This window comes from Hydra vulgaris, chromosome 01 (genome assembly GCF_038396675.1).
Source record: "Hydra vulgaris chromosome 01, alternate assembly HydraT2T_AEP".
NCBI classification, from domain to species: Eukaryota; Metazoa; Cnidaria; class Hydrozoa; order Anthoathecata; family Hydridae; genus Hydra; species Hydra vulgaris.
Genome location: NC_088920.1, coordinates 27,556,304 through 27,581,425, shown reverse-complemented (window position 1 = coordinate 27,581,425; position 25,122 = coordinate 27,556,304). Strand labels below are relative to the sequence as shown.

The 25,122-nt window shown below is 27.4% G+C and overlaps 1 protein-coding gene across 2 annotated transcripts in view; it reads right to left on the bottom strand.

Moving 5' to 3' along the window:
- The window catches only part of LOC101237689 (adhesion G-protein coupled receptor G4), a 100,199-nt gene extending 77,511 nt beyond the window's left edge, over positions 1-22,688 (bottom strand). Inside the window, exons 1-2 of one of the 2 annotated variants that reach the window (XM_065787807.1) lie at positions 22,476-22,688; positions 6,740-7,000 (exon numbers count right to left, since the gene is read on the bottom strand). In XM_065787807.1, coding sequence (XP_065643879.1) covers positions 6,740-7,000; positions 22,476-22,532 — 318 coding nt within the window. In that variant the 5' untranslated portion in view covers positions 22,533-22,688. Of the gene's footprint in view, positions 1-6,739; positions 7,001-7,101; positions 7,135-22,475 lie in introns of those variants that run through there. The other variant, XM_065787808.1, reaches the window with a different exon arrangement.
- Between the last annotated feature and the right edge of the window lie 2,434 nt (positions 22,689-25,122).

The following is a 25,122-nucleotide window of genomic DNA, read 5'->3' as shown; positions in this document are numbered from 1 at the left end:
TATTATTATTTATTATTAGTTGAGGAAGTTGCAGAGGCAAGTCATCGGATTTAGATTGATGATGAAATAAAATGTACTTAGTTTTACTGATATTCAAAGAGAGTTTGTTTGATTTAAACCAGTCATTTAGGTTTTCAAGTTCACGATTTACTGTAAAGAAAATTGTTTTTATATTGGAATAGGTATAAAAAAGATTAGTGTTATCAGCAAAAAGAACAAAATTAAGCATGTTTGAAGATAGATAAATATCATTTACATAAACCAGAAATAGTAAGGGTCCAAGAATAGATCCTTAAGAAACTCCGCAGCTTATTGTTTCTAACTTTGTACACGTTGAATCATAAGATATTCCTTGTTTTCTATTTTTAAGGTAACTTTGCAGCCATTTATTTTGCTATATACTACTCCATATGTATCTAGTTTGTACAAGAGAATTTTATGATCAACAGTATCAAAGGCTTTTGACAAGTCAATGAAAAAGTCGATAGTATAACTTTTTTTAGCATATTGTATATTGTATTAAACATTTTATATTTTAATCGTGGAAATAACTTGCATATATATATATATATTGCATATAAACTATAGATAGTAATTATTAATTATTATTATTTTTTTGTTTTACTTGTGCATCTTGATTTATAGTGAGGCCCAGGACCTTCAGGCATGTCAGAGGGCGAAGGGGAATCTCCTAACCTTCCTGGCCAGTTCTGATAAATTCTATTAAGGTTTTATGTTATATAATTAAGTATATATTAAATTGTATACATAAAATCTTGATAATATATCATATCTGAAGCTAATAGGAATACTATATTTTAAATAAATCTTAAGAGTTTGAAGTCCGCACTAAGATTTTTGGTGTTTTCTTTTAAACAATCTATCAATCTAAACTATCTTATCGCTTATTTTGAAGACCAGATATTGTATAGAAGTATCTTTAATGTTTAAACTAATAACCGATGACAGCAATTTTTTGAAATGCACTTTAACTACAATGGTTCTCAGGGTTTCTTAACTTGTGGTCCGTGAACTCCTCAGGGATCCATGCAATGTGTTTTGGGCAATTTTAATTTTTTATATTTTTAAATAATAGTAGGTAGAAAGATATGAGTAGTTTAATATCAAACAAAAGCAATGTTTAGTTTTCATTAATTAAAGTGTATTTTTTTAAAATAATTTTATTCTTTGTTACATTTTGTTAAAAATGTCAACAACAAAAAAAAAGTTTATGTGTCGGCCATTATTTATAAGTTACAGAGCTGTTAATGTGATAAAGAGTTTGATAATGGAAGTATGAAGCAAAATTATCAGAACATCTTAAACCCATATACCCCGGAAACGAGTAATAGTGTTAATGTTTTTCGTGCCAAAAAAGCTTGGTTTGAGAAAGGTGGCTTTTTAGCCAGACTAGGTTTTCCTCCAACACAAAAATCATGTTTCAAAGGATCATATAATATTTCATAAAATATTGCTCAACAAAAAAAACTACACATTATTGCAAAAACTCTTCCAAAGTACTAGATATAGTAGAACTCGTGTGTCAAACAACTTCTAAAATTGTTAAAATATCTTCTAACATTTTGCAGCAAGTCTGGTATGGGTGCGGAAGTATTTTTATGTGAGACTATACACATTTTTATAAAAAATATTTTAAAAAAATGTAAAACTGATTTGGGCTTAAAAATTTTAAAAATTGACAAAATTAGGAATAGTTGTGCAAACATATATACTTCACAGTTGAATATAGCAAGTTGCAATAATTGGCTAAAATATATTAAAAACAATTAAAATAAATATGAAAGCTTAAATATTTTATGATATCACCCGTAAAATATGGGTCTGATAGAGGCGCTAAAAGAGAATAACTCTCAGATCAATGCTTGGTAAAACAAGTATAGACTTGACAGAGTTTATGGCATTGATCAAATAAAAACAAAACGAATATGAGAGAACTTATTACCCTTAGAATTTTTTAATTATCAATCAATTTATCATTTGCTTGGGATAAAATAATTGGTTTTGTTAACATTTTTGTGATTTTCTTTTTTACTTTTTTTAGTCAGAATAAAGTTATGCCTTTTTTTGAAACCATAAACTAGCTTAGATACTTCGGTTATAGACTTCACAGCACGTTCAATTGATTGAAAGTTGTTTAGAAAATATGTAAGTAGCAAAATCTCTCCAGATTCTTTTCTGTTCATCAAATCAACAGATGAAAAACAAATTGTAGTAAAAGGTTTCACCTCAATTTGACATACTTGTATTAGGTCATTCAAATCTTTACAATCTTCATTATTGGTTTGGGTTTAAACTTAAGGACAAATTTTTTATTTTCTGTACCTATTGAACACAGTTTATTACTCAACCTTGTGTTTTTGTAGGCTATGCAAATTAAAATTGAATTTTTTTTTTCTTAACCATAAAAGTTGCTTCCATTACGATGGGTTGTTTTTGATGTTTCAGATCGTTCCTAACTTTGTATGCTCTGAGCTAGTTTTAACTCTACATAAATTTTTTTACAAACCAAATGAATAATTTTGCATAAAGGGTGTTCTGATGATCTCCTTTTTCTAGAGTTTCTATAAATTTTTTAAATTTGAAATTTATTTAAAAATAAAAACAAAGTTCAAGTAAGGATTCAAAGGTACACTTGCATTTAGTGTAACTATTAAACTTAATGTCAATTTTAATCTTTTTATTCTAAAAAGTTGCATAGGTTTCTTTGTTTTAAAATAATTTTTAGATACATCTAATAAGAATAATTTGACAATAAACATACAAGCTATTCAATAAAATAATGCATATCACTAAATAAATTTGTTAATCGAATTTTAAGGTTAAGAAAGAAAAAGTTTTAATGACATATAATTCTCTATTCATAAACATCATTTACTATAAAAAAAATTTACAATAATTAATCATTTGGAATGTTTCCAAACAATTTATCAGAAATCTCAATTTTTTCGACCTGGCCAGGATAATAAGTTTTTTCATACCCGATGAGATAAAATAAATTTTCAACAAGCTGTTATTTTTGGTGTTAGTAGATGTCATAAGTACACTGTTTTGAGACAAGAATTTTTTTAATATTCTTAGTGTCTCGTTCAACTTGAAAAATCACAATCAACTTGGATTTGTTCATAGTAACAATAAGTTGAGTCACAATAAACTTATCTACACTTTATCTAGAATTACTCCATTTATTTTGTTCTTTAAATAACTGAAAAATAATTTTATATGACAATCCTGCACAGTTTTCCTTGAAATACTATAAGACATTTTTTCTTTCATCAACGGGTATCTGTCAAGATAAAGTTAACACTATTTTCAACCTAGTCGGTAATCTTTAAACTGTTGTCTTGTTTTTTCCGCTATCATCCAGATTTTAACAAAACTTTTAACACCAATTCCTTTTATACTTATATAAAGTAAGTGATTTTTAAAACAGTATTCCTAATCAATACTAAAAACAATATGGTGCCCCACTGATTTACAGTGTTTACTTTTTAATTTATAGAATAATGTTATTTTAAGTACTTTAAAAAATTTATAAGCCTCAATAATCGATATTTCTTCCAATTTAATTTTTTTTAATTGCCTCTTGAAGAGTAGAATTTAAGCAATTGAATTTAGTAAAAAATTTCCTTGTGCCAGGATAAGTTTTTAAACATTTTCTTGACATTTTTGAATGCTAAAAATATAAAGGTAATTGTTATTATTAACAAAAATTAGTTTATTAACAGCATTTTGGTCAAATTTATAAAAATAGCCATATATATATATATATATATATATATATATATATATATATATATATATATATATATATATATATATATATATATTTAAAATTAAGATATCAAAATGTTAACAATAGCTATTTTAGTTAGACTACTACAGTAAAAATTATTTATTACGTATTATTGCAATGTTACCCAGGCAGCAAGAAAAACATTTATGGGTAAAACTGATTACTCAAAGATTTTGGTTATATAAGAGTTTATTGTAAATTTTTCTCTCATAACTTGAGTAATAAATTAGTTACCACTTCCAAACTTTCCATTTTTATAATTGTAGCATAATGCTTTTTATATGGTTTCTGCCATCGGTTGAAAGTAAGTATTTTAACGGTGATCAAGAAGTGCTGCAAAAACTCCAGAAATAAGAATGGTTAAAAGAAAATAATGAACATGGACTATAATCTTCATTCCATTTTTAATTACTGAAACAAAGTCCTTAACATTTGGAGACAGTCAACTAATGAACTTTGTGACTATTTTTTCTGCTTTAATCAATGGTAACTTATTCATGCAGTTTAATTGGAGAGTAGTTTCTGTGTAGAGCAACTTGTGCAGCTGACATGACAAGGGCTTTGTTACGTTTTGTGGGATCTTTATGCAAAGTGTTTTGAATTTAGGTTGAATATTCGGAAAAGGTGAAAAATTTATTGTTCAATAGCTGACACATAAATATATACACACACATGCACATCACTTTTTCATATTATCTTTCACATCATAGTTTTCGCATGACATCACAATGTAAGTACTTAAAGTTTCAGTTCAATAAAGTCAAGAATTACTAGAAACCAGCGTAAAAAAGTCTATCCTCGAACCATATACAACACGCAAATATTTTACTTCCTGGCTTCATTTTTTTAACTTAGAGATGAAGGAATAGTTTTTTTATTTACCCCTCTGTCCGTTTGTAATACTATAATAATAGTGATTACTGTACAAACACGTTGATAGTGCCTATTATTTTCCAGCTTATTTCAAATGAGCTTTGGAAATAGAAAAAAAGTATATAATGGATCATGGAGGCAAAAATGCCTCAGTCATGTCTGCTCTTTTCTTTTCCCTAGCTTAAATTTAAGATTAATGACCAAAATGTTTATAACAAAATCAGTTCTTTTTTTTCTTTTTTATTTATTATCTTTTACAAAATTTGTATTTATCAACGGATTTTAAATGAATTCAATACGCATTTAGTGTTCAGAAATTAGTAAATAACATATGCAACTGTATACAAAATATTCAACTTTATATATATTGTATTGAATGTTGTAATATGTAAGCTTATTTCTTACGTAAAATATATATTTCGTAAAAAAACACAATAATAATCACAGTTTTTAAAGGCTCACACTGTATTCTTCTACATAAAAGCCGGACATCTTGCAACCCTAATTGTATACAACCTTCTCATTTTGTGGAATCAAAAACTTTATGTTTTAATTTTTGAACGCTAAAAGGTTGCTACATGAAATTTAAATCTATACTAAATATGAATTTGTTATAAGTTGATAAAAAAAAGTATGTAATAATTTTATTTCTAATATTTATAATCTCAATTTTCCCCAAAGTCTACGGAAAAACTTGTAAACGTTACCATCGTAAAGTTTTTACTAAAGTGTCTAGATATCAAGACAATTGTTGGAACCCATTTAAGTTGTTCAGTGCAGACTTTTTCAGCTCAATGTACTAAATTCTCCTCACAAACGCAGTTCAATAGACTAAACGCAAGTCCATATAAATTCTCCTCACAAACGCAGTTTAATAGACGCAAGTCCATATAAATTCTCCTCACAAACGCAGTTCAATAGACGCAAGTCCATATAAATTCTCCTCACAAACGCAGTTCAATAGACGCAAGTCCATATAAATTCTCCTCACAAACGCAGTTCAATAGACGCAAGTCCATATAAATTCTCCTCACAAACGCAGTTCAATAGACGCAAGTCCATATAAATTCTCCTCACAAATGCAGTTCAATAGACGCAAGTCCATATAAATTCTCCTCACAAACGCAGTTCAATAGACGCAAGTCCATATAAATTCTCCTCACAAACGCAGTTCAATAGACGCAAGTCCATATAAATTCTCCTCTCAAACGCAGTTCAATAGACTAAACGCCATATAAATTCTCCTCACAAACGCAGTTCAATAGACTAAACGCCATATAAATATAAAGTAAAATAAAACTGTTTTGATATTGCATTATTTTATCTGAACTGAGAACGTATTATATTAATAGAATCGAAATTTTATTAAGGACTGGATAGTGTTAAAAGTCGATTTCTTCAAGCTTATTTCAAGGCAAAAAATTGAAATAAAAAATTAATCAAGTTATCTGTGTAATTACGCCACATTTTTACATTTATTAAGCCACATTTGTACATTTTCTAATGGTTATTAATGGAAAAGTTTTTTTTAAAAATTAAATTTTTTTGATTTTCTGTTAGATTGTTACGGAGTGACCCATTTAAAACTGATAATTTTATTTGTTTAATAAATAATATTCTAGATTATGAGAACTATGATTATTATTCTTGGTTTATGATTGGTCACTGGTCACTGGTCACTGGCCAACCATTAGTTTGAATAACTTTATAAACACTAATTAAAACAATGTTATTAAATGCTTGTCATGCTTCCCAGCAAGCACACAACGTTGAAACAACGTTGAAATAACGTTGATCAACGTCGATCAACGTTATTTCAACGTTGTTTCAACGTTGTGTGCTTGCTGGGTTGTCATGCTTATCATGCTTGTCATGCTTGTCATGTTTTGTATTTTATATTTATATCAAAAATGTAGTAGCTCTAGTTTATTAACAAATATTTATGACGTAAATATTTGAGACAAATTAAATTATTATGAAATATTTAAAAACTTTTTTGACTATACTTTCTCGTCATAATTGATTTTTAACAAATTAAAAATGTTTACTTACTTTGTAAGGTTCAGTAAAGCTACGAGTAAATTGCTTATCAACAAGATTTTCATTATCAAAGTTTATAGAATTAGCTTGTCTATATACTTTTGTACTAGATTTATTTATGCAAGTTGACAATTTGCCAAGTTTAATGCAAATTATAAACTTTACGTCACAACTCAACTTTAATACATCACATCCAAAACCACTAGCTTTTTTAGAATTTTTGTTTTCATAATTATGAAGGAGTAATTCCACTGTGACTTTTGTCAAAACACTCTAGAAAAATAGAAAAAAAATTATTTTCAATTATAAATATATAAACTTTAAACAACAGTAAAAATTATTAACAATAATATAAAATCTAAACAAATTTATACTTGTTTGTAGAAGTACATATAAACTATAATGAATTTCATAATATTTTGTGTCAAATATATTTTTACTAAAAAGTATAGAAACAGTCATAAATATAGGAGTACTAAATTTTTAAAATTAAATATATTTCTCATTATTTTTATACCATAAAAATGTTCAAAAAAAATTCACGAGGTGAAGTCAAACACATGTATTGATTTAGCAGTATCCAAAAAAGCAAAGACCATTAAGAATCTAATAACATAATTTTTATTCTATTTGAGCATTTAATCAAAAAGAATGTATCAATATAGGAAAAGTTTAGAAAAAGAAAAGATAAAGAAGATAACGATAAAAGAGATAAAGATAAAAAAGATAAAGATAAAAAGATAAAGATAAAAATATGAAATATGAAATGATTGCAAATAATTTGAAAATCATATCAGCGATAGCAATATCAATTACTTAAAAAGTCAGCTTTTGAACAAAATTTGCATATTTATCCAACCAGTAACTATGGGTGGGGCTGTGAGGGTTCGGTTCACCCTAGAAAGCTGCTAAGTCCTCCATAGGTTATGCACTTTCTAAAGCACCACCTTTTTAAAAATCTCTAAAAAGTTTTGGGATCAGATCAGGACCGGGTTATTTAAAGGATTCTTTTTAGCTATTTACTTATGCAACATTTTTCAAATATTACAGGTAATCTGCCCTTGGGCTAGATTAAAATCTTTTTATCATTTATATATTTTATATAAAATACAATTTTTTTACTTATTGTCTTCTACAGCTCTACATAAAAAAAAGAACACTTCTTTAACAAAATCTAACATATTTCCAACTTCTAACTGCCAAGATACTAAAGATACTGTGTTACACTAAGTCAGTTGTAATTAATTCAGTCCTAAAAACTCCATATGCTTAAATTTAACCACTATTGAGAAATCTATATTTACGACTTGCCTTCTACAAGTTCTTGTTATATCTATATATATAGTTCTAAACCATATATATATAATTCTAAATCTTAATAATTCTAAATCTATATATATAATTCTAAATCTTGTTATATCTATATATTATAATTCTAAATTCACATTGGGAGTATTTATTGATTTAGCGAAAGCGTTTGATACCATTAATCATAAAATGTTGTGGTATAACAGGCAATGTTTTAAAATTGTTAAAAAGTTATTTAACTAATCGCAAACAATTTGTTTACGCCGATGAAACATTATCATCAAATTTGTTAAATATTACATGTGGAGTTCCTCAAGGATCCATATTAGGACCTCTTCTTTTCCTTATTTATATTAATGATTTATACAAAGCCTCGGATTTAATAACAATTATGTTTGCTGATGACACCAATTTATTCATGTCACACAAAAGCATTCCTACTTTATTTAGTTGCTTGAACATCGAGTTAATCAAAATATCTGACTGGTTTAAGACTAACAAATTATCTCTGAACATTGATAAAACTAAATGGGTTCTTTTCCATCTTCTTATCAAAAAACATAAACTGCCAATTAACATGCCTCATCTTGTTATTGACAATATACAAATTAAACAAGTAACAGTAACCAACTTTCTAGGTGTTTGTATAGATGAAAATCTTGCATGGAAAAGTCACATTAAAAACTTATCAAGTAAAATTTCAAAAAGTATAGGAATATTGTACAAAGCAAGAAATGTTTTAAATAAACGTACTTTAGTACAATTATATCACTCATTTATTCATTGTCACATAAACTATGCAAAAATTGCTTGGGGTAGTGCAAAGAAAATTAAACTTAAACCTCTTTATTGTCAGCAGAAGCATGTAGCACGTCTCATATATTTTAAAGACCGTTATACTCATGCCAAGCCTCTATTATTTGAAATGAAAGTTTTTAATATATATGAGTTTAACATTTTTAATATTCTTTGTTTTATGTTTAAATGTAAAACCAATTCATCCCCTATTTCTTTCCATAATTTGTATTCATCGAAAGATAAAAATAAATACATTTTGCGGAATGATGATTTTATAAAGCAGCCCATTTTTCAAACAAATCTTTTTAAATTTTGTATTGATTATCACGGACCATTCTTATGGAATAAAATAGTTTTAAAAAATTTTACTAAGGATTTTATTCATCAAAGTAACTACTTTTCTTTTTAACGAAAGCTTAAAGAACTCATTTTTACAATTGAAGATGTAACAATATACTTTTGATATTTATTTTTTTTTTTTTTTTTTTAGTGATCTTCCTTTTTACCCCCTATTTAACTATTGATTTATAAAAATTATATATGCATCATTAACAATTGTAATATATAATAATGTATCTTGTATTTGTAACGGAATATTTTAAGCTTCTTACTTCGTTAACTTATTTCTTATCTAGTAAATATTTTATAAATTTTAACATGATCATTTCTTAGCGGTACTCGACGACAAGACCGTATGGTCTTCTACGAGTTCCCGCGTTCTTTTATTATTTAATAGCAATTATTATATATATATATATGTTTTTATTATTATATATTTGTATTTTAAATATTGTAACGAAATGCTTATTTATAATGCAATAAAAAGAACAAAAAAAAAAAAAAAAAAAAAAATATCGTTATTAAAGATGAATGAAATCATTTTCTTGAAAATATCACTTAAAAATTAAAATTAAAAAAATTTACTGTTTAAAACTGTTTGAGCGCTTTCTTTCTTGTCAAGTTTTTTTAATTTGAGTCAATTCTCTAACTGAAAATGCAAATCCATTTTTTTTTTTTTTTCTATTTTTTCATAAATTAGGTTGCACTTTTTATACATTCAAGTAAAATATCAAATTGTATGTTGTTTATTTGCATTAACTTGCTGACGATATTGATTTGAAGCAATGAATTTTACCAGATGGCTACAGTCACTAAAAATGGATAGCTTTTAATTTGTTTTGCCAGTTCAACAGCTTTGATCTTTGCTTTTGAGTTGTTGATATTTTCAGCCACTACTACCAATGCATCATATACAGCTACAATTTGATAACGAACAGCTTTCACACTATCGGTTCTGCATTCTCAGAGTGCTTCATAAATAGGCTTTACTGTCAAATTTTCTACACGAGTTTTAAAGATTTGCTATTGCAGTGTTTAAATGCCAAAAAAAGACAAACTTGATGCGAAATTCCAAAAGTGTCATTACAACAACTAAAGGTTCAGCTATGTCTCTATGTCTCTGTCTCGATTGCTACTATGTCTCTGAGAACTAAATTGAGACTGTGACATCTACATGGTATATAAAATGATTTCGGATTAAGTTCAAGTACACAGTAAAAAATATAACGCTAGCATAACGGTTACATAACGATAAGTGAAGAGTTTAGGGTTATGTTACCTGTTATGTTTTATAGTTCTAATTTATTAAATGCTTAACGCAATAGCCTAATTTGAATTTAAAGTCATGAAATTCTATTTTATTTATTTATTTTTTAAAGGCATTAACTTTTTTAAATTGCTGCAACAATATTAATTACCGCAAAACGAGTTGAATTTTATTCAACTTCTTTTTTATCAATACTATAAGGGAAATATATCTAATTAAATTACTCTATAAACAGTTTTACGTTAAAATATTTCAAAAATTTAAATACCATGTGACAACTAGTTTACACTTTATATTCAACAGCTTTTTACTTGCTGAGCTGTTCGTATATATATATATATGTTCTAATTCGTATAACAGGATCAGTGCCTGAAAATGTATTGAGCTATTAAAACAAAAGCTTGCACTTCGCAAAAAGATATTATGACTGAAGGAGTAAGTGTGATTAAAAAAGTTGGGTGAATATTACCTGCGAATCAACAATTATGTTTTGCCTATGGTGCGCAACTTGCCGTTATTGAAGTACTACACCAAAAGCAGGATATAGAAAGAGAAATAGATCAGCAATTCGACAAAGATGAACAATCAGATATAGGAGACAATTTTTCAGAGAGTAACTCTTGCGAGGATGATGATTAGATTAATGTTCAGACAATCACCAAAAAAAGACAATGTCTCGCAGAAGTATGTTATTATCATCGGTATACTGGGCAAATGTGACCAGCATACCGATGCTAATAGCGATAAAAGCGCTTTTAGCATCGGCTAATAGCGCTTTTATCGCATTGCCCAGCATACCAATTATCATCGGTATGCTGTGCAAATGTGACCAGCATACCGATGATAATTGCGATAAAAGCGCTCTAACTACTGCGGCCGTTGCGCAGTGGTTAGAGCGCTTGCTTTATATATAAAGCAAGCGCTCTGCAATCGCAAGTTTCGAACCTGGATTAACCCTGCTTATAAGCAGGATTAATCCTGGCTCGAAACGAGCTCTGGAAAAATTTTCGCGTCACGGTAAGGAAGGAGGCGTGAACTTCCCAGTTAAATGCACTTCCGCGGTGCTCTGTGACAAGACCGTTAGGACTTCTTGGGGCACCTAAAAATAAAAAAATAAAAAAATAAAAAAAAAATACCAATAAACAGCATTTCTTTTTGAATTTTTAAGAATGTGATTTCTGTTCTGTTAAAAAAAAATAAAAATTGTTGTCCAGTGTAATATATTAAAATCTTTCAAGAACAGGTATTTAAAAATCCCGGGATCCCAGGAATAGGTTACAAGAATAGAAATAGGAATATTCCCAAAATTCCAGGATTAAAAATATATCACGGGATTACAAACCCTATACAAACACTGTTTATTTATATATACTTATATAAATAAACAGTGTTTGTATAGGGTTTGTAATATATATGTATATATATATATATACACACACACACACACACACACACACACACACACACACACACACACACACACACACACACACATATATATATATATATATACAGATATGGAAGGACATAAAATTGGCCTTAAACTACTTCTTTTATCATTTGCATTAGGAATTAATTGTTTACAAATTAGTTATATATATATATATATATATATATATATATATATATATATATATATATATATATATATATATATAACTAATTTGGCTATATATATATATATATATATATATATATATATATATATATATATATATATATATATATATATATATATATTTATGCTGGAAAATTATTGGCTAGCTATTAATAATAAAGTTTTAGCGGATGCCACTAATGCTCTACTATGCAACCGATGAGCAAAACTTCAAGGAACCGCTTCAAATGTCTATAAAGGTCCAATGGAAAAACCACTACAAAATATTTTGCTAGGATGTGTAAAATAAGTTCAAAAAATCTAATGTAAGCATGTAGTGTTGATTTCACTTTTTATTGAATAACATGATCTTGTTGTTTAACTTTGCTCTTTGTTTAAGTAAATTCGATGTTTTAAATGGTAGCGTTTTTAAAAGTGAGCCCTTGTTTTTTTATTTGGAAAACCGCTCGATAAGAAATAAACCTGCATGGAGCTGTTTAAATATTTTTATAAATATTTATTGAAAGTTTATTATCCATAAAATTTACAAAAGCTTCTTTAGACCTCTTTTTTTTTTTGAAATATTATTAGCTGAATGTGAAACAATAACAATTCGTGTCGTCTCTTCGCAATGACACTAAGTAATTTGACTAAACTAATGTCACGTTTATTAAATGTTGTTTTTTGTCAAAATAATATATTTTTATTTTGTTAAATTCCTTTTTTTTAATCAAATGACATAACCGCTATCAATCGTCTTTTGGTGCAAAAACTTGATTCATCAAATTTTTTAATTGTTCGACCTCTTTTTTCTAATTCATTAACTAAACCCTGTTGGCTAGCTGATAATTCAGCTTAATTATTTGTTTTAAAAATTGAATTAATCCAAACCTGATTACTACTTCTTAAATATATATTTTTTCGATATGACGCACACCATAGTGCCAATGTATATAAATAAAATAGTGCCAATGTATAAAATAAAACTTACTCTAGCCTTGTTAGAGTTAGTTTTAATCTCTTTTTTAATAACTTTTTATTTTGTCTTTTCTGACTTGAATCCTAGTCATAATGTATTTAAATCCACTACCTCATTATCAAAGCTACTTTGCGAAACTTGAAAAACTTTAAACTGATTTCCTCCATTTTCTTAGTTCACAACAATATATTTACGAAGTAGATATATTGTTAACAACATTTGGTTATTTTTGAAAAATTATAACAATGACATTTTTAAAAATAACATTTTTGCGCTTTGTTGGTCGATCAGAGACACATCAAAAATGTCCTTCAGAGTAACTTTTTCTTAAATTAACTATGAACTTTAAAACCTATAAAACTTAAATAAAAAATTACTTTTTTCTTTTCAAGAACATGATCAAGTGCTTTAAATGCTTCTTTTTTTTTCAAGAACATGCCTTAAAGTAGATTTTTGTTTGTTTGTTTGTAATGTGTAATGAATGAACAAAAAATATTATAATAAAGTTTATTTATTTGTTTAAATGATAATTTTTTTCTTTTCGAAAATCTTTAGCCCTAAAGATAGTTGCAGCCACATTTCTCCGGGCTGATATTTTTTAGACTAAAAAATATCAAAAAAAAAGTTCAAATTGGAACAACTTTTTAATTCTCCATAAAAGTTGAAACTTAATACTTTTGTAATAAATTTTTTACTTTAAATACGTAAAAACTGTAGTAACAACTTTTTCAGAATATATTTTTTTATTTTATTTTTAACAGTTCTCGTTTTTAACAAACGTTCTCGACAGGTTTCTTGTTTTTATTTAATTTTTCTCCGTAACAATAAATTATTTTAATTTAAAAAAAAAAAACAAGTTTTGTAGAGAATTGAAAATGCTAAAAACTAGGTAAGATTGTAACGATAGTTAATATAAAGTATGTGGCATAACTTTATCTTGAAAGTCATTACCGTCTTTTAGTTATAACTCTTAGTAACGAGTCATTAAGCGACAGTGGCAGCGATTATAAATCTTCAATAAATATCAATGAACGAAAAATTGAACAGTAGAGGCTGTTAAATTTGATAGTCGACCGAAACTGAGTACACGAAAAGCTGACGCAGTGTGTCAACAACTTCAGATGGCTAGTGTCAATCTTCCTGCAACCACTCAATCAGCAATCAATATGGTAATCAAAGAAGGTAAAAAGTTAGGAAATAAATTGAGAAAAGAACTTAAGGCGAGAATTAGTGTTTGCATTTTAATGTGACAAAGAAAGCTGGGATGTAATATCAAGTGGTTGTAATAAAGAACAATAAAAAAGAGTTTAAACTAATTAAAGAAAGAAGTTAGAGAAAATTTTTGAAGGTCTTGGAGAACTTTTGAATGAATATGATTTATGGAGATCTATAAAAATAATCGTGAAAAACACTACGAATGTTTACATCGGGAAACAAGTGCCATGGTGAAGAGAATAATGACACATTTTGAAATTGTTGACTTTGAGAAACCTCTCTATGTTGGTTGTCATATATCAGATAAAGTTATGTCTGGATGATTATTTTGAAGGTAAACCATTTTACCTGATCTGTCATATTATTTTTTTTAAACAATACGTAGCAAATATGACTTTTTAACACCAAATTTGACAACAGTGGTATACAATAGAAGAAAAATAAACTGAATCGACTGAGAGATTTCATGCAGTTTTTGATGAATCTCATAAACAAAGTGAAATTTAAAAATTTTACCCAATATTAGCCAAACTAGGTGGAACTTCCGGTCAATTTATTTATTACTTGCTTACATAACAATTCCTTTAAACAGACAACGACTTGAGATGACAGTTAAGCTTTTTGCTGGAAAATGGGCAGATATCTGGCTTTCTAATTAAACTTTTAACCCTGAAAATGGTAAAGTATTCGAGAAAGACATTAAAGATCATCCAAATACTATCAATACATTAAGTTTTGGAGTGAGTTTCCTTCGCCTATAAATATGCAAAGATCCAAAATCTTTACCAAACAATCAGTAAAGGCTTTAGAGCATGTCAAAAATCTTCGCAAATCAGAAGAAACTTTGTATTTAAAATATTTATTAAGAAATTACGACTAAAGCAAATGCAAACCTTTTTAGTTAATGTAGTTTTTTGAAATGTAGTAATGTAGCTTTATGTTAAATTTTATCAGTTTAACTTTATTTACGTGATAAATATTTTTTTACTTATTTGAGCTTTATTACTCAATGAAATTTAACTTAGGTAGGTGCGTATGTGTGCTTTACAGTACCAATTTCTTCAAAGCGGTGGCCGTGGCGCAGTGGTTAGAGCGCTTGCTTTAGAAACAGGAGATCAAGGTTCGAAACGAACTCTGCACATATTTCGCGTCACGGTAAGGTAGGAGGTGTGAACTTCCTAGTTAAATGTACTTCCGCGGTGGTCTGTGACAAGACCATTATGTCTTCTTGGGGCACCTAAATAACAAATTAAAAAAATATATATAAAAAAAAAAAATTAGATTCCGTGCCATGATTTTCAAACTTTACTTGGTGTTCGTCTAGTAAGAACTTGTTTTGTAGTCTTACTTTTGAGAATTTTTCATCAGTATGGATGTTTTTTAAAAAGTCAAATCATTTAACTTTATTGTAGTTTTTTTTAATTAAATTTTCTGAGTTTGCTTTGAAATTATTTGTTTTGAAAACTTAGTTATCTGACATTGCATTTTTATTGAAGGTATGGATATTTTTTTTAAAACCTATTGTTCTCAATTTTTATATGTATTTTCTAAATATCACCAAAAATTATATATTCTAAAACCAAAATTCTACCAAATTTTATTTTAAAACTTTTTTTATTGCAGACACCCCACTTTCACTTGCAAATTAGATATATATCATTCGCCATTATTTTTGTTATCATTTAAAATGTCAAGTTAGGCCACGTGCCCTAACTTTAAGACGTGATTGGTATTATGTGAATATAATTAGTAACTATTCTTACTAAAATGCCGTTGACCGAACGGAATATTTCGAAATTAGTCACAGTTTTCTTAAGAACTCCTTGTTGTCAACTTTTATTACTTAAATGAAAATAACATTTTGTAGAATGATTCTAATATTAAACTTTGTAGAATAATCTTCATACTACAAAAGTGAAAGCTTCTATGAAATTTTCATTTTTTTAATATTAAGTTTATACAAAGTTTTAAGGGAATACCTTTTTTGTTCCGAGAATTAATTTAAAAATAAGTTCTTATCGAGTTTCATATCGAGGACCTTTTTATGATATATAATAATGTAATGTTTAAACAAATAAATATTTTTACACAAATACCTATATAACTTAATATTTTAAGACAAAGTGGAAAACATTATATATATATATATATATATATATATATATATATATATATATATATATATATATATATATATATATATATATATATTTACAGTGGCGGAAAAAAGTCATGTGTTCAGTAAATTTTATAGAATTTCTTGCTTGATAAAACAGAAATACCAAACAATCAGTCTATATTTGTACAGTGTTTGCATTTTTCATAAACTACAGTAAATACTCAGTCGAGAAATAGAAGAATTACTAATACTTAGTATGCCCACCCTTAGCTAAACGCAGCTGTTCAATTCGTCAAGACATACAATAAAATCTTAAAGGTACTGTGGAGTGATGTTATTCTAAGCATTTTTCTGCAAGTTCTAAAGTTCATTCTAATTGTGTGGCTTTTTACCCCTGATTGTCCTGAACAGGATTTCCCATCCATGTTCAATGGGATTCATATTTGGGCTCTGGGGTGGCCATTATATTTGCTCAACACCCTTATCTTTTAAGAAAAAGCACACTCGCTCAACTTAATGGCAAGGTGCATTATCATGTTGAAAGATAAAGGAACCTGTTCTTCCATAAAGCTCTCTGACTATAAATAGTATGTGATTTCTTAACACTTGAAGGTATTGGTCTTGATTCATGTTGCTTCTGCAACGGTACAAATGACCAACCCCATGCCAGGATATGCATCCCCAAACCATTAGAGATCCACCACCATGTTTTACAGTGGGAGCTATGCAATCAGCATAAAACCTCTCACCCTTTCTTCTTCTCACAATTACCCTCTTTGGTGGCTTCTTCACAGCTACGCGACCTCAAAGCCCCACTTTTTGTAGCCTATTGCGGACAGTTCTATGTGTAATAATGACATCATGATGATCAGACATTAAAGCCTGTATTTCTACGGCGGCAGTTTTCCAAACTGAGGCGCACAATGGTCCGGTCCTCTCGAGGCGTTGTCTTCTTTGGCACTCCACTTCGGGAAAGCGGAATAGTATCGAAAATTAACTGATCGAAAAAATGATTAATTTTCAAAAATAACTGACCGAAACCCATTTTAATGATAAAGATCGAAAATGTGATTTTCAGATTAATATCGAAAAGCTTTTATAACGAAATTCACAAATGTGGAACAATATCGAAAACAATAAAAACGGAATAAGATCGAAAACTCGTTTTAATGATAAACATCGAAAATCTGATTTTCTGAATAATGTCGAAAACAATAAAAATAGAATAAGATCGATTTTATTTAAGAGTTCGATAAATATTTCCTAACTTTTCACCTAAATATCGCATCAGCTTTACACGAAGTTAGCATTATCTACAATGGAGAACAGCAGTTTAATTTACAAGCACAATAAATAGTTTAATTTGCACGTGCAATGAAATTTAATTCGATTTAAAACTTGGAATCTAAGAAACTTTTAAGAAACTCAATATTCCCAAATGCCGATAGAGAACTGATCAATATAATATAAAAGTTTGCACACCAAATGCGCTGTTTAAAAAATAGTCACAATTTCAATGGTTTCATTTCTCAATCAATTCGATCAATTTTTAAAATTGAAGCAGTTTTTATTATGTACGGACTGTTCCTATGATTAATGAATGTTCTTAACAATTTTCTATTGTATACCAATTTTGAAAAGTTTAGACCTAAGTTTTTTTTAGTTCAAAGTTCAGAGTATTCTGTAAATTCTGTAAATACATTTCATCAAATATTAAACAGTTATCTTGCAACATTTTGGGCCAATATTGAAAAATATTTTTGCATATTCTATTGTGTCAATATTACCAGAATGTGTTTTCAATAAAGAAAGCAATGGAAAATCTTTCCAAATAATTTTAATGGTGATATAATGTAACGATAATAGACAACTTGTAAAATATTTTCATTTAAGCTCTCAGCAACTTGTATAATAAACTCAATAACTTCTGGTATGGAAATTTTATTAAATAACATCTTGTAAAATACAATATGATCATTAATTTTTAACATTTGGTAGATACATACCATACTAGTAATGTATTTAAAATTGTGTGCTCAATATTTTTTAGTATTTACAATGTTAAACACTCTGGAACAGAATGACCAGATAGCTACATGTAGTAGTAATTTTTCCATGGTATTTGGAGGTAGAGTGGGTATTGTTTATAATCTTTTATTAAAAAGGATCTTTTTGCATGCTCTTCTTGTTTTATTAATCAGGATTTTTTAATTAGCTTTTTTAATTGTTTTATTAACCAGGATCTTTTATCCTGCTCTCCTTGTTTTAAAGTATTTTTTTCTTGAAATTTTTTGCACATATAACAGTTGGCATATAGTTTTGCATATTTAAAAATAACTTTATCTTTTAAACTTTTTATGGCTCGTAAGTTCTTATTGATTTTGACTAAAAAATTTTTAACTTTTTATGGTTTGTTGACATTAAATGTAAATAAAATCAAAACATCTTGTTTTAAATCGTTTTATAAATACCCAACAACACAACATTCAATATTTTTTGTTCTACTAATAGAACTTTTAGTTTATATTGTATAAATTATACAATTATACAGTATAATTACTACACTTTAATTCAAAACCGTAAAATACTGGCCTTCTATTTATTCTGCTTTTGGAATTTTCAAACCTATCCTTGTTTCACATTTTCGATATTATTCTGGAAAGTTCCTTTTTGATTTTATTCCTTTTTTCACAATTTCGATATTATTCCTTTTTTCACAACTTCGATCTAATTCCACTTTTTGAATTTTCGATAGTATTCCTTTTTTCACAATTTCGATCTAATTCTGTTTTTTGAATTTTCGATAGTTTTCCTTTTTTCACAATTTCGATCTAATTCTGTTTTTTGAATTTTCGATATTATTCCTTTTTTCACAACTTCGATCTAATTCTGTTTTTTGAATTTTCGATAGTATTCCTTTTTTCACAATTTCGATGTATTCTCTTTTTCGATATTATTCCGAAAAGTCCCTTTTTGATATTATTCCTTTTTTCGCAATTTCGAGATTATTCTGTTTTTAAGATTTTCGATAAAATTCCTTTTTTTACAATTTCGATGTTGATTATTGAAAAACATCCAAAAGCCATTAAGGAAGTTCAAGTTTTTAGGAGTTTTCAAGTATCATTTAAATCTTTTAAAAAAAAACACCCTGGAACAGATGAAATAAACAGAAACATAGTCTTAGAATGCCTTGAATAATTAAAAGATATTATCTTTAAAGTTTTCAAACCGTCAATACATCTAGGAGTTTTTCCAGATCAGTTAAAAAAATCCAAGATAATCCCAATCTACAAAGAAGGAGACAGAACTAATATATATAACTACCGACCTATCTCTATTTTATCCACATTTTCAATAATCTTAGAAAAAATTATTTACAATAAATTAGATACTTATTTTAAGCACAAGAGTTTTTATATAAAAATCAGTTTGGTTTTAAAAGAAATAGTTCTACTAAGTATACAATCATCCAATTCATCCGTGAAATCTCTAACTTTTTTTAAAAATTCAAAATTTTCATTAGGTATTTTTTTAGGTTTATCAAAAGCATTTGATCCAGTAAATCGTGGTATTTTGATTCATAAACTTAAAATTAGGAAGTGAATATCGTAATTTTAAAATGGTTTCAAAATTATTTAACAAACCGAAAACGATGCATTTCTTTTAACAATCCTTATCAAAAAAATATTTTAAATGTGTATGTGGTGTTCTATAAGAATAAATTTTGGGGCCTCTTCTTTTTTTAATCTTCATCAATGATTTGCATAAAGCTTTTGATCTTTTAAGTATTATATTTGCGGATGATACTAATTTATTTTTATCTAATAAAAATGTTCATAAACTCTTTACTACTATTAATCAAGAACTCAAAAATATTTCTAGTGCAGTCAACTTACCCTGAATATTATTAAGATAAAATGGATTCTTTTTCATTCGATAACTAATAAACGTTATTTACCCCCAGCTCTACCTGATATTTTTATTGACCAAATTGAAATAAAAAGAGATTGTGTTACAAAGTGTATTTCTTGATGAGAACATCACATGGAAGCAACATATTGACTATGTTGGTACTAAAGTTTCCAAAAATATCGGAGTTCTTAATAAGGCCAGAATCTATATAAATAAAAAAGTTTTATCCCAACATTATTACGCATTTGCAATCTCTCTATCGCCGTCAGAAACATGCAATAAGTGTTTTTTTTTTGTTTCTTGCTGATTGTTTTTTTTCACTCTAAACAACTTTTTTCTGAAATGAGAATACTTGATATTTACAAACTCAATATTTTTAACATTTTATATTTTGAATATATAAATAAAAATAATTTTTTTCCTGTCATTTTTAATGATCTATTTACCTTGAAACCTTCCAATAAATATTCTCTGAGAAATACCAGCTTTCTATACGAGCCCTTTTGTCGAACAAGTTTTAACCAATTTTGCATTAATTATCGTGCACCCCATTTTCGGAATAAAATTATATTGCCTAATTTTAACTTTGACCAACTTTGCATCTTTTCAAAATTAAGTTAAAAAATCTTTTACTCTCCAATATTATCAAAATTTGTTTATAATATTTATATTTATAGAAATAATTATTAAACTTTACTACAAAGTATACTACAAAGTTAAGTGCATAAATTCTTTTATTTAATTCTACTTATAGTTACTTTATAATCTATTATTTTATTTACACTAGTATAAATATATATGAATATAGTGTTTACACTAGTATAAATATATATGTATATAGTGTTTACAATAGTATAAATATATATGTATATAGTGTTTACACTAGTATAAATATATATGTATATAGTGTTTACACTAGTATAAATATATATGTATATAGTGTTTACGCTAGTATAAGGTCCTGATGATAAGGTCTTACTGATCTTCTTTCAGATACCTAGTTTTTCAAATGTTAGTAGTACTTTATAAATTGTATTAAATTATATTGTAAAAGCGAACTTAAGAAATATAAACTAAAATTTAAAAAAAAAAAAAAAAAGCTTCGATTGTAATGCATTCAATGTTGCACAAGAAAATCTTACAATTCAAATGAGAACAAAGTTTAAAATACTTAAAGAAGAATGTAACAGGTACTTTTTCTTTTGGATTTGACAGAAATTTCTAACAGACAAAAACTTTGTTTAAAAGCTGAAAACTTTTAAACGAATTTTTAAACTCTATCCAGCAAACTTAATTAAAATAAATTTTCTGAGAAGGTTTAACTTTTTTGTTTTGTTTGAAAAAACATTCATTTAAACATTAGCCAGTAAAAATCTTGTTGAACTTTTAAATGAAATTTATGTAAAGAGGCTGCATTTAATATTTCCCCAGGTGTATTTTTCACTTGAAATCTCTCTGAGATTGCAGTTTCAATCTCTGAAAGCGGAAGAACGCCCAACGGGCGAGGAGCTTTTTACAATTTTTAACATTGAATAAGATTTAGCCAATAGCTTATCTTAAAAAAAGTTATTTTAAATTTGCTACTAAGTAGGGCCGGAAAAAGACGTTACTATAGTTACGTCAATGTGTTTTAGGTTTTCCATGAAATTAAAAAAAAGGTATATATACTTATTTGTTTTTCATTATTTTAAAACTCCTAGTATGATAGGGCATCCAATAAACCTATTGACAATAAAATCACATATACTCTGAGTCATTTAAGGCGTTAATTATGGCACTTTTTTTAACTTAAGAAATACAGCTCAAAGTTGTCCTTGTTATACCTTGTACTTGTTATTTATTAGTGCTTTAAACTGCTTTAAACTGCTTTAAACTGCTTTAAACTGCTTTTGCATATTTTATTGTTACTGTGCATTTTTTTTAATTAAAAAATTAGTTACAACTAACAGAAACATTTCAGAATTATAAACATTATTTCTAAGTTTAAAATCAATTTGAAAGTATATGTTATTAAACTTTAGTGTATAAACCACTTCAGCTTAACGGCGTGACAATGTATGCAATGGTCACTAAAACCACGTAACGATAACTATTTCATTACATAGAAAAAAAGCATGGTATAGAATTTCTTTTTTGCCTTTTTAGTTATAAGCAAACAAAACAGCAACAGAAAAATAAGCAAACAATATAATTAATAATAATAATAATAATTACCTGTAATGAAAAAAAAAAAAAAAGTACAAAGAGTAAAGAACGCCATCCATAAAACATTTTCTGAAGATGGTTATTTTTATAACAGTTAATTTTCGAATTGTAATGTACTTTCTTTAAATTTTCAAATCAGTAGGTTTTATCAGAGATGTTTTCTTTACTTACAAAAGCATTATATGACGGCATTATGATCGAAACTAAAAGCCAAAATAAAAAGCAAAGACAAATATTATCTATGTAAATAACGAAGCTTGATAACAAATGTAAACTTTTTTTTTACTAATTTAGTTATTTAGGTTTAATTGTTTTAATTTTTACTTTTAATTTTTCTTTGTTTTAATTTTTACTTCTTTGAATGAAATAACAAATTTAAAACACAACTGTAGATGAGATTAGTACTGACGTAACCAGGTATAAAAATAATCAGAGCAAAACGTTTCCTACTAGCAAGCAACATTGGTGCAATATTGGTACAATATTTATTTAAATATTGGCTAAATATTGTTACCAATATTGCAACAAAATAAAATGTCCACATTTTGATATATTTAGTTAATATTGATTTACAATATTGGCTGTATATGAACTACAATATAATACCAGCATGAGCGTACAACTATGTGAAAGTGTAAATATTATCAAGTTACTGTGCCGATATTGACATATCAATATTGGCCAATATGAGCATGCTAGTACGGCCCCAATATTGGCATTCTAATATAGGACAAATAATATTGGAGCAATATCGGCATGCTAATAATTGCCAATATCGGGTGCAATATTGTTTACCATTATTATTGCAATACCGCGTATCTTATCCGATATTGACCAGGATACCTAATATCGCACCATTATTGCACTAATACTTTTTGCTAATAGGATTAATTATCAAAGTGTATATTTACAGTATTAATTTTTTTTTAAGTATTGAATTTTTACAGTTTTGAGATTACCCAGTGGGCACGGGACGAAAATAAGACGTCTTTTAAACGTGTTTTGAACGTTTTGGACGTCTTTTGAACGTTCAAAAGACGTCTTTTTCAGGTCCCGTGCCCACTGGGTATTAAATAATTTCTTTCTTCTGATTCCATTCTCTACCTCTTCACATCTTTTATTTGTCCCTGTTTGGAATACTGTTATCATATTTGGGCTGATTCTTCTAATGACACTCTTTCTCTTCTAGACAAAGTCCAAAAACGCATTGTAAACGTAGTTGTTTGATAGGTTTACTATCATATTTGCTGCTCAAACAAGGTATTATCAAGGTATTCCATCAACCAAAACGCATTTTTGTTTAACTTGTTATTCAGCATGGTCATATCCCTTTGATGTATTAGTCGCTTCATGCTCTAAAAACTTTTATTCGTTTAGTTTCTCATATATTTAGTGTATACCCTACAAACATTGTTTGCTAGGTATACATAAAATATAAAAAGGCATTTTTTAGCGATTCATTGAAGTTTTGCTCATCGGTTACTTAGTGGACCATTAGTGCCGCTATAAATGAAAAGCCGATAACTTTCCTACATGTTAATAGTGGATAGTTACCGGCCCTTTTTGGCGGCTGCCACTAATGATCCACTAAGTAACCAATTAGCAAAACTACCGCGCGCAGTGGGCCAATAGGTGGTCAAAACCAAAAAAAAACATGTCTAAAAACCTAAATTTTTTTAAAACAATTTTTAATTAGATATATTGGGGACCTCGAAAATATTTAAATAAAAAATCATTTCAATTACAAAAAATCATTTCAAGTAAAGTTTTTGCACAAAAAAAAAGCGATTAAGTAAGAAAATGTAGTTTTTTACGATGCAAAATGTAGAATAAACTTTCGGTATAATGAATAAGTGTTTTTATTAAATTATCAAATATATAAATTATTAATATATAAATTTTTAAATAAATAAAACATAAATTTTAAACCAGTTTTGGATATAATTTTTGGTAGCAAATGTCCTTTTTTAATACTTTTTTTGAAAGGACAACAAGGAAAAATTTGAGCTCTATTTCACCCTTATCTCTATTTCATGAAATAGAGATAAGAGTGAATTCACTCTTATACATATTTTGAATTCATAAAATTATTTATCTAGCTGCTAGTATCTGCTACTTTTTTTTAATACTTGCTGTAAAATGAAAAATGTTTTTTCTTCAAGTTTTTTTTTTTATGTTTTGAAATAACGAGTATATATATATATATATATATATATATATATATATATATATATATATATATATATATATATATATATATATATATATATATATATATATATATATATTTACATATATTTTACACACCCATATATATATATATTTTTAATTGATTTCTTTTTAATTTTTTCCAGCGATTTTTTTTTCTTATTTTTTTTTCCTAATATCTTTAACATCTTTAAAATTCGATTTTTAGCGTTGAGTCTATTATAATTATGAGAATAATTGAACTTTAAACATTGCGATTGTGAAGCAATGTGTCGCTAGCTACATAGCGTAGCTTTGTTAGCTACTATCGTTAGCTAATTACAAAATATCTACAAATCTATAGCTGGTTAATAGCTACATATCAAAATTTTTAGACAGCGATTTTATTACGATATGACGCTAGCTACAATAGCCAGTGGGTCTTTAGCTTGTTAAGCTAGCTGTTCTC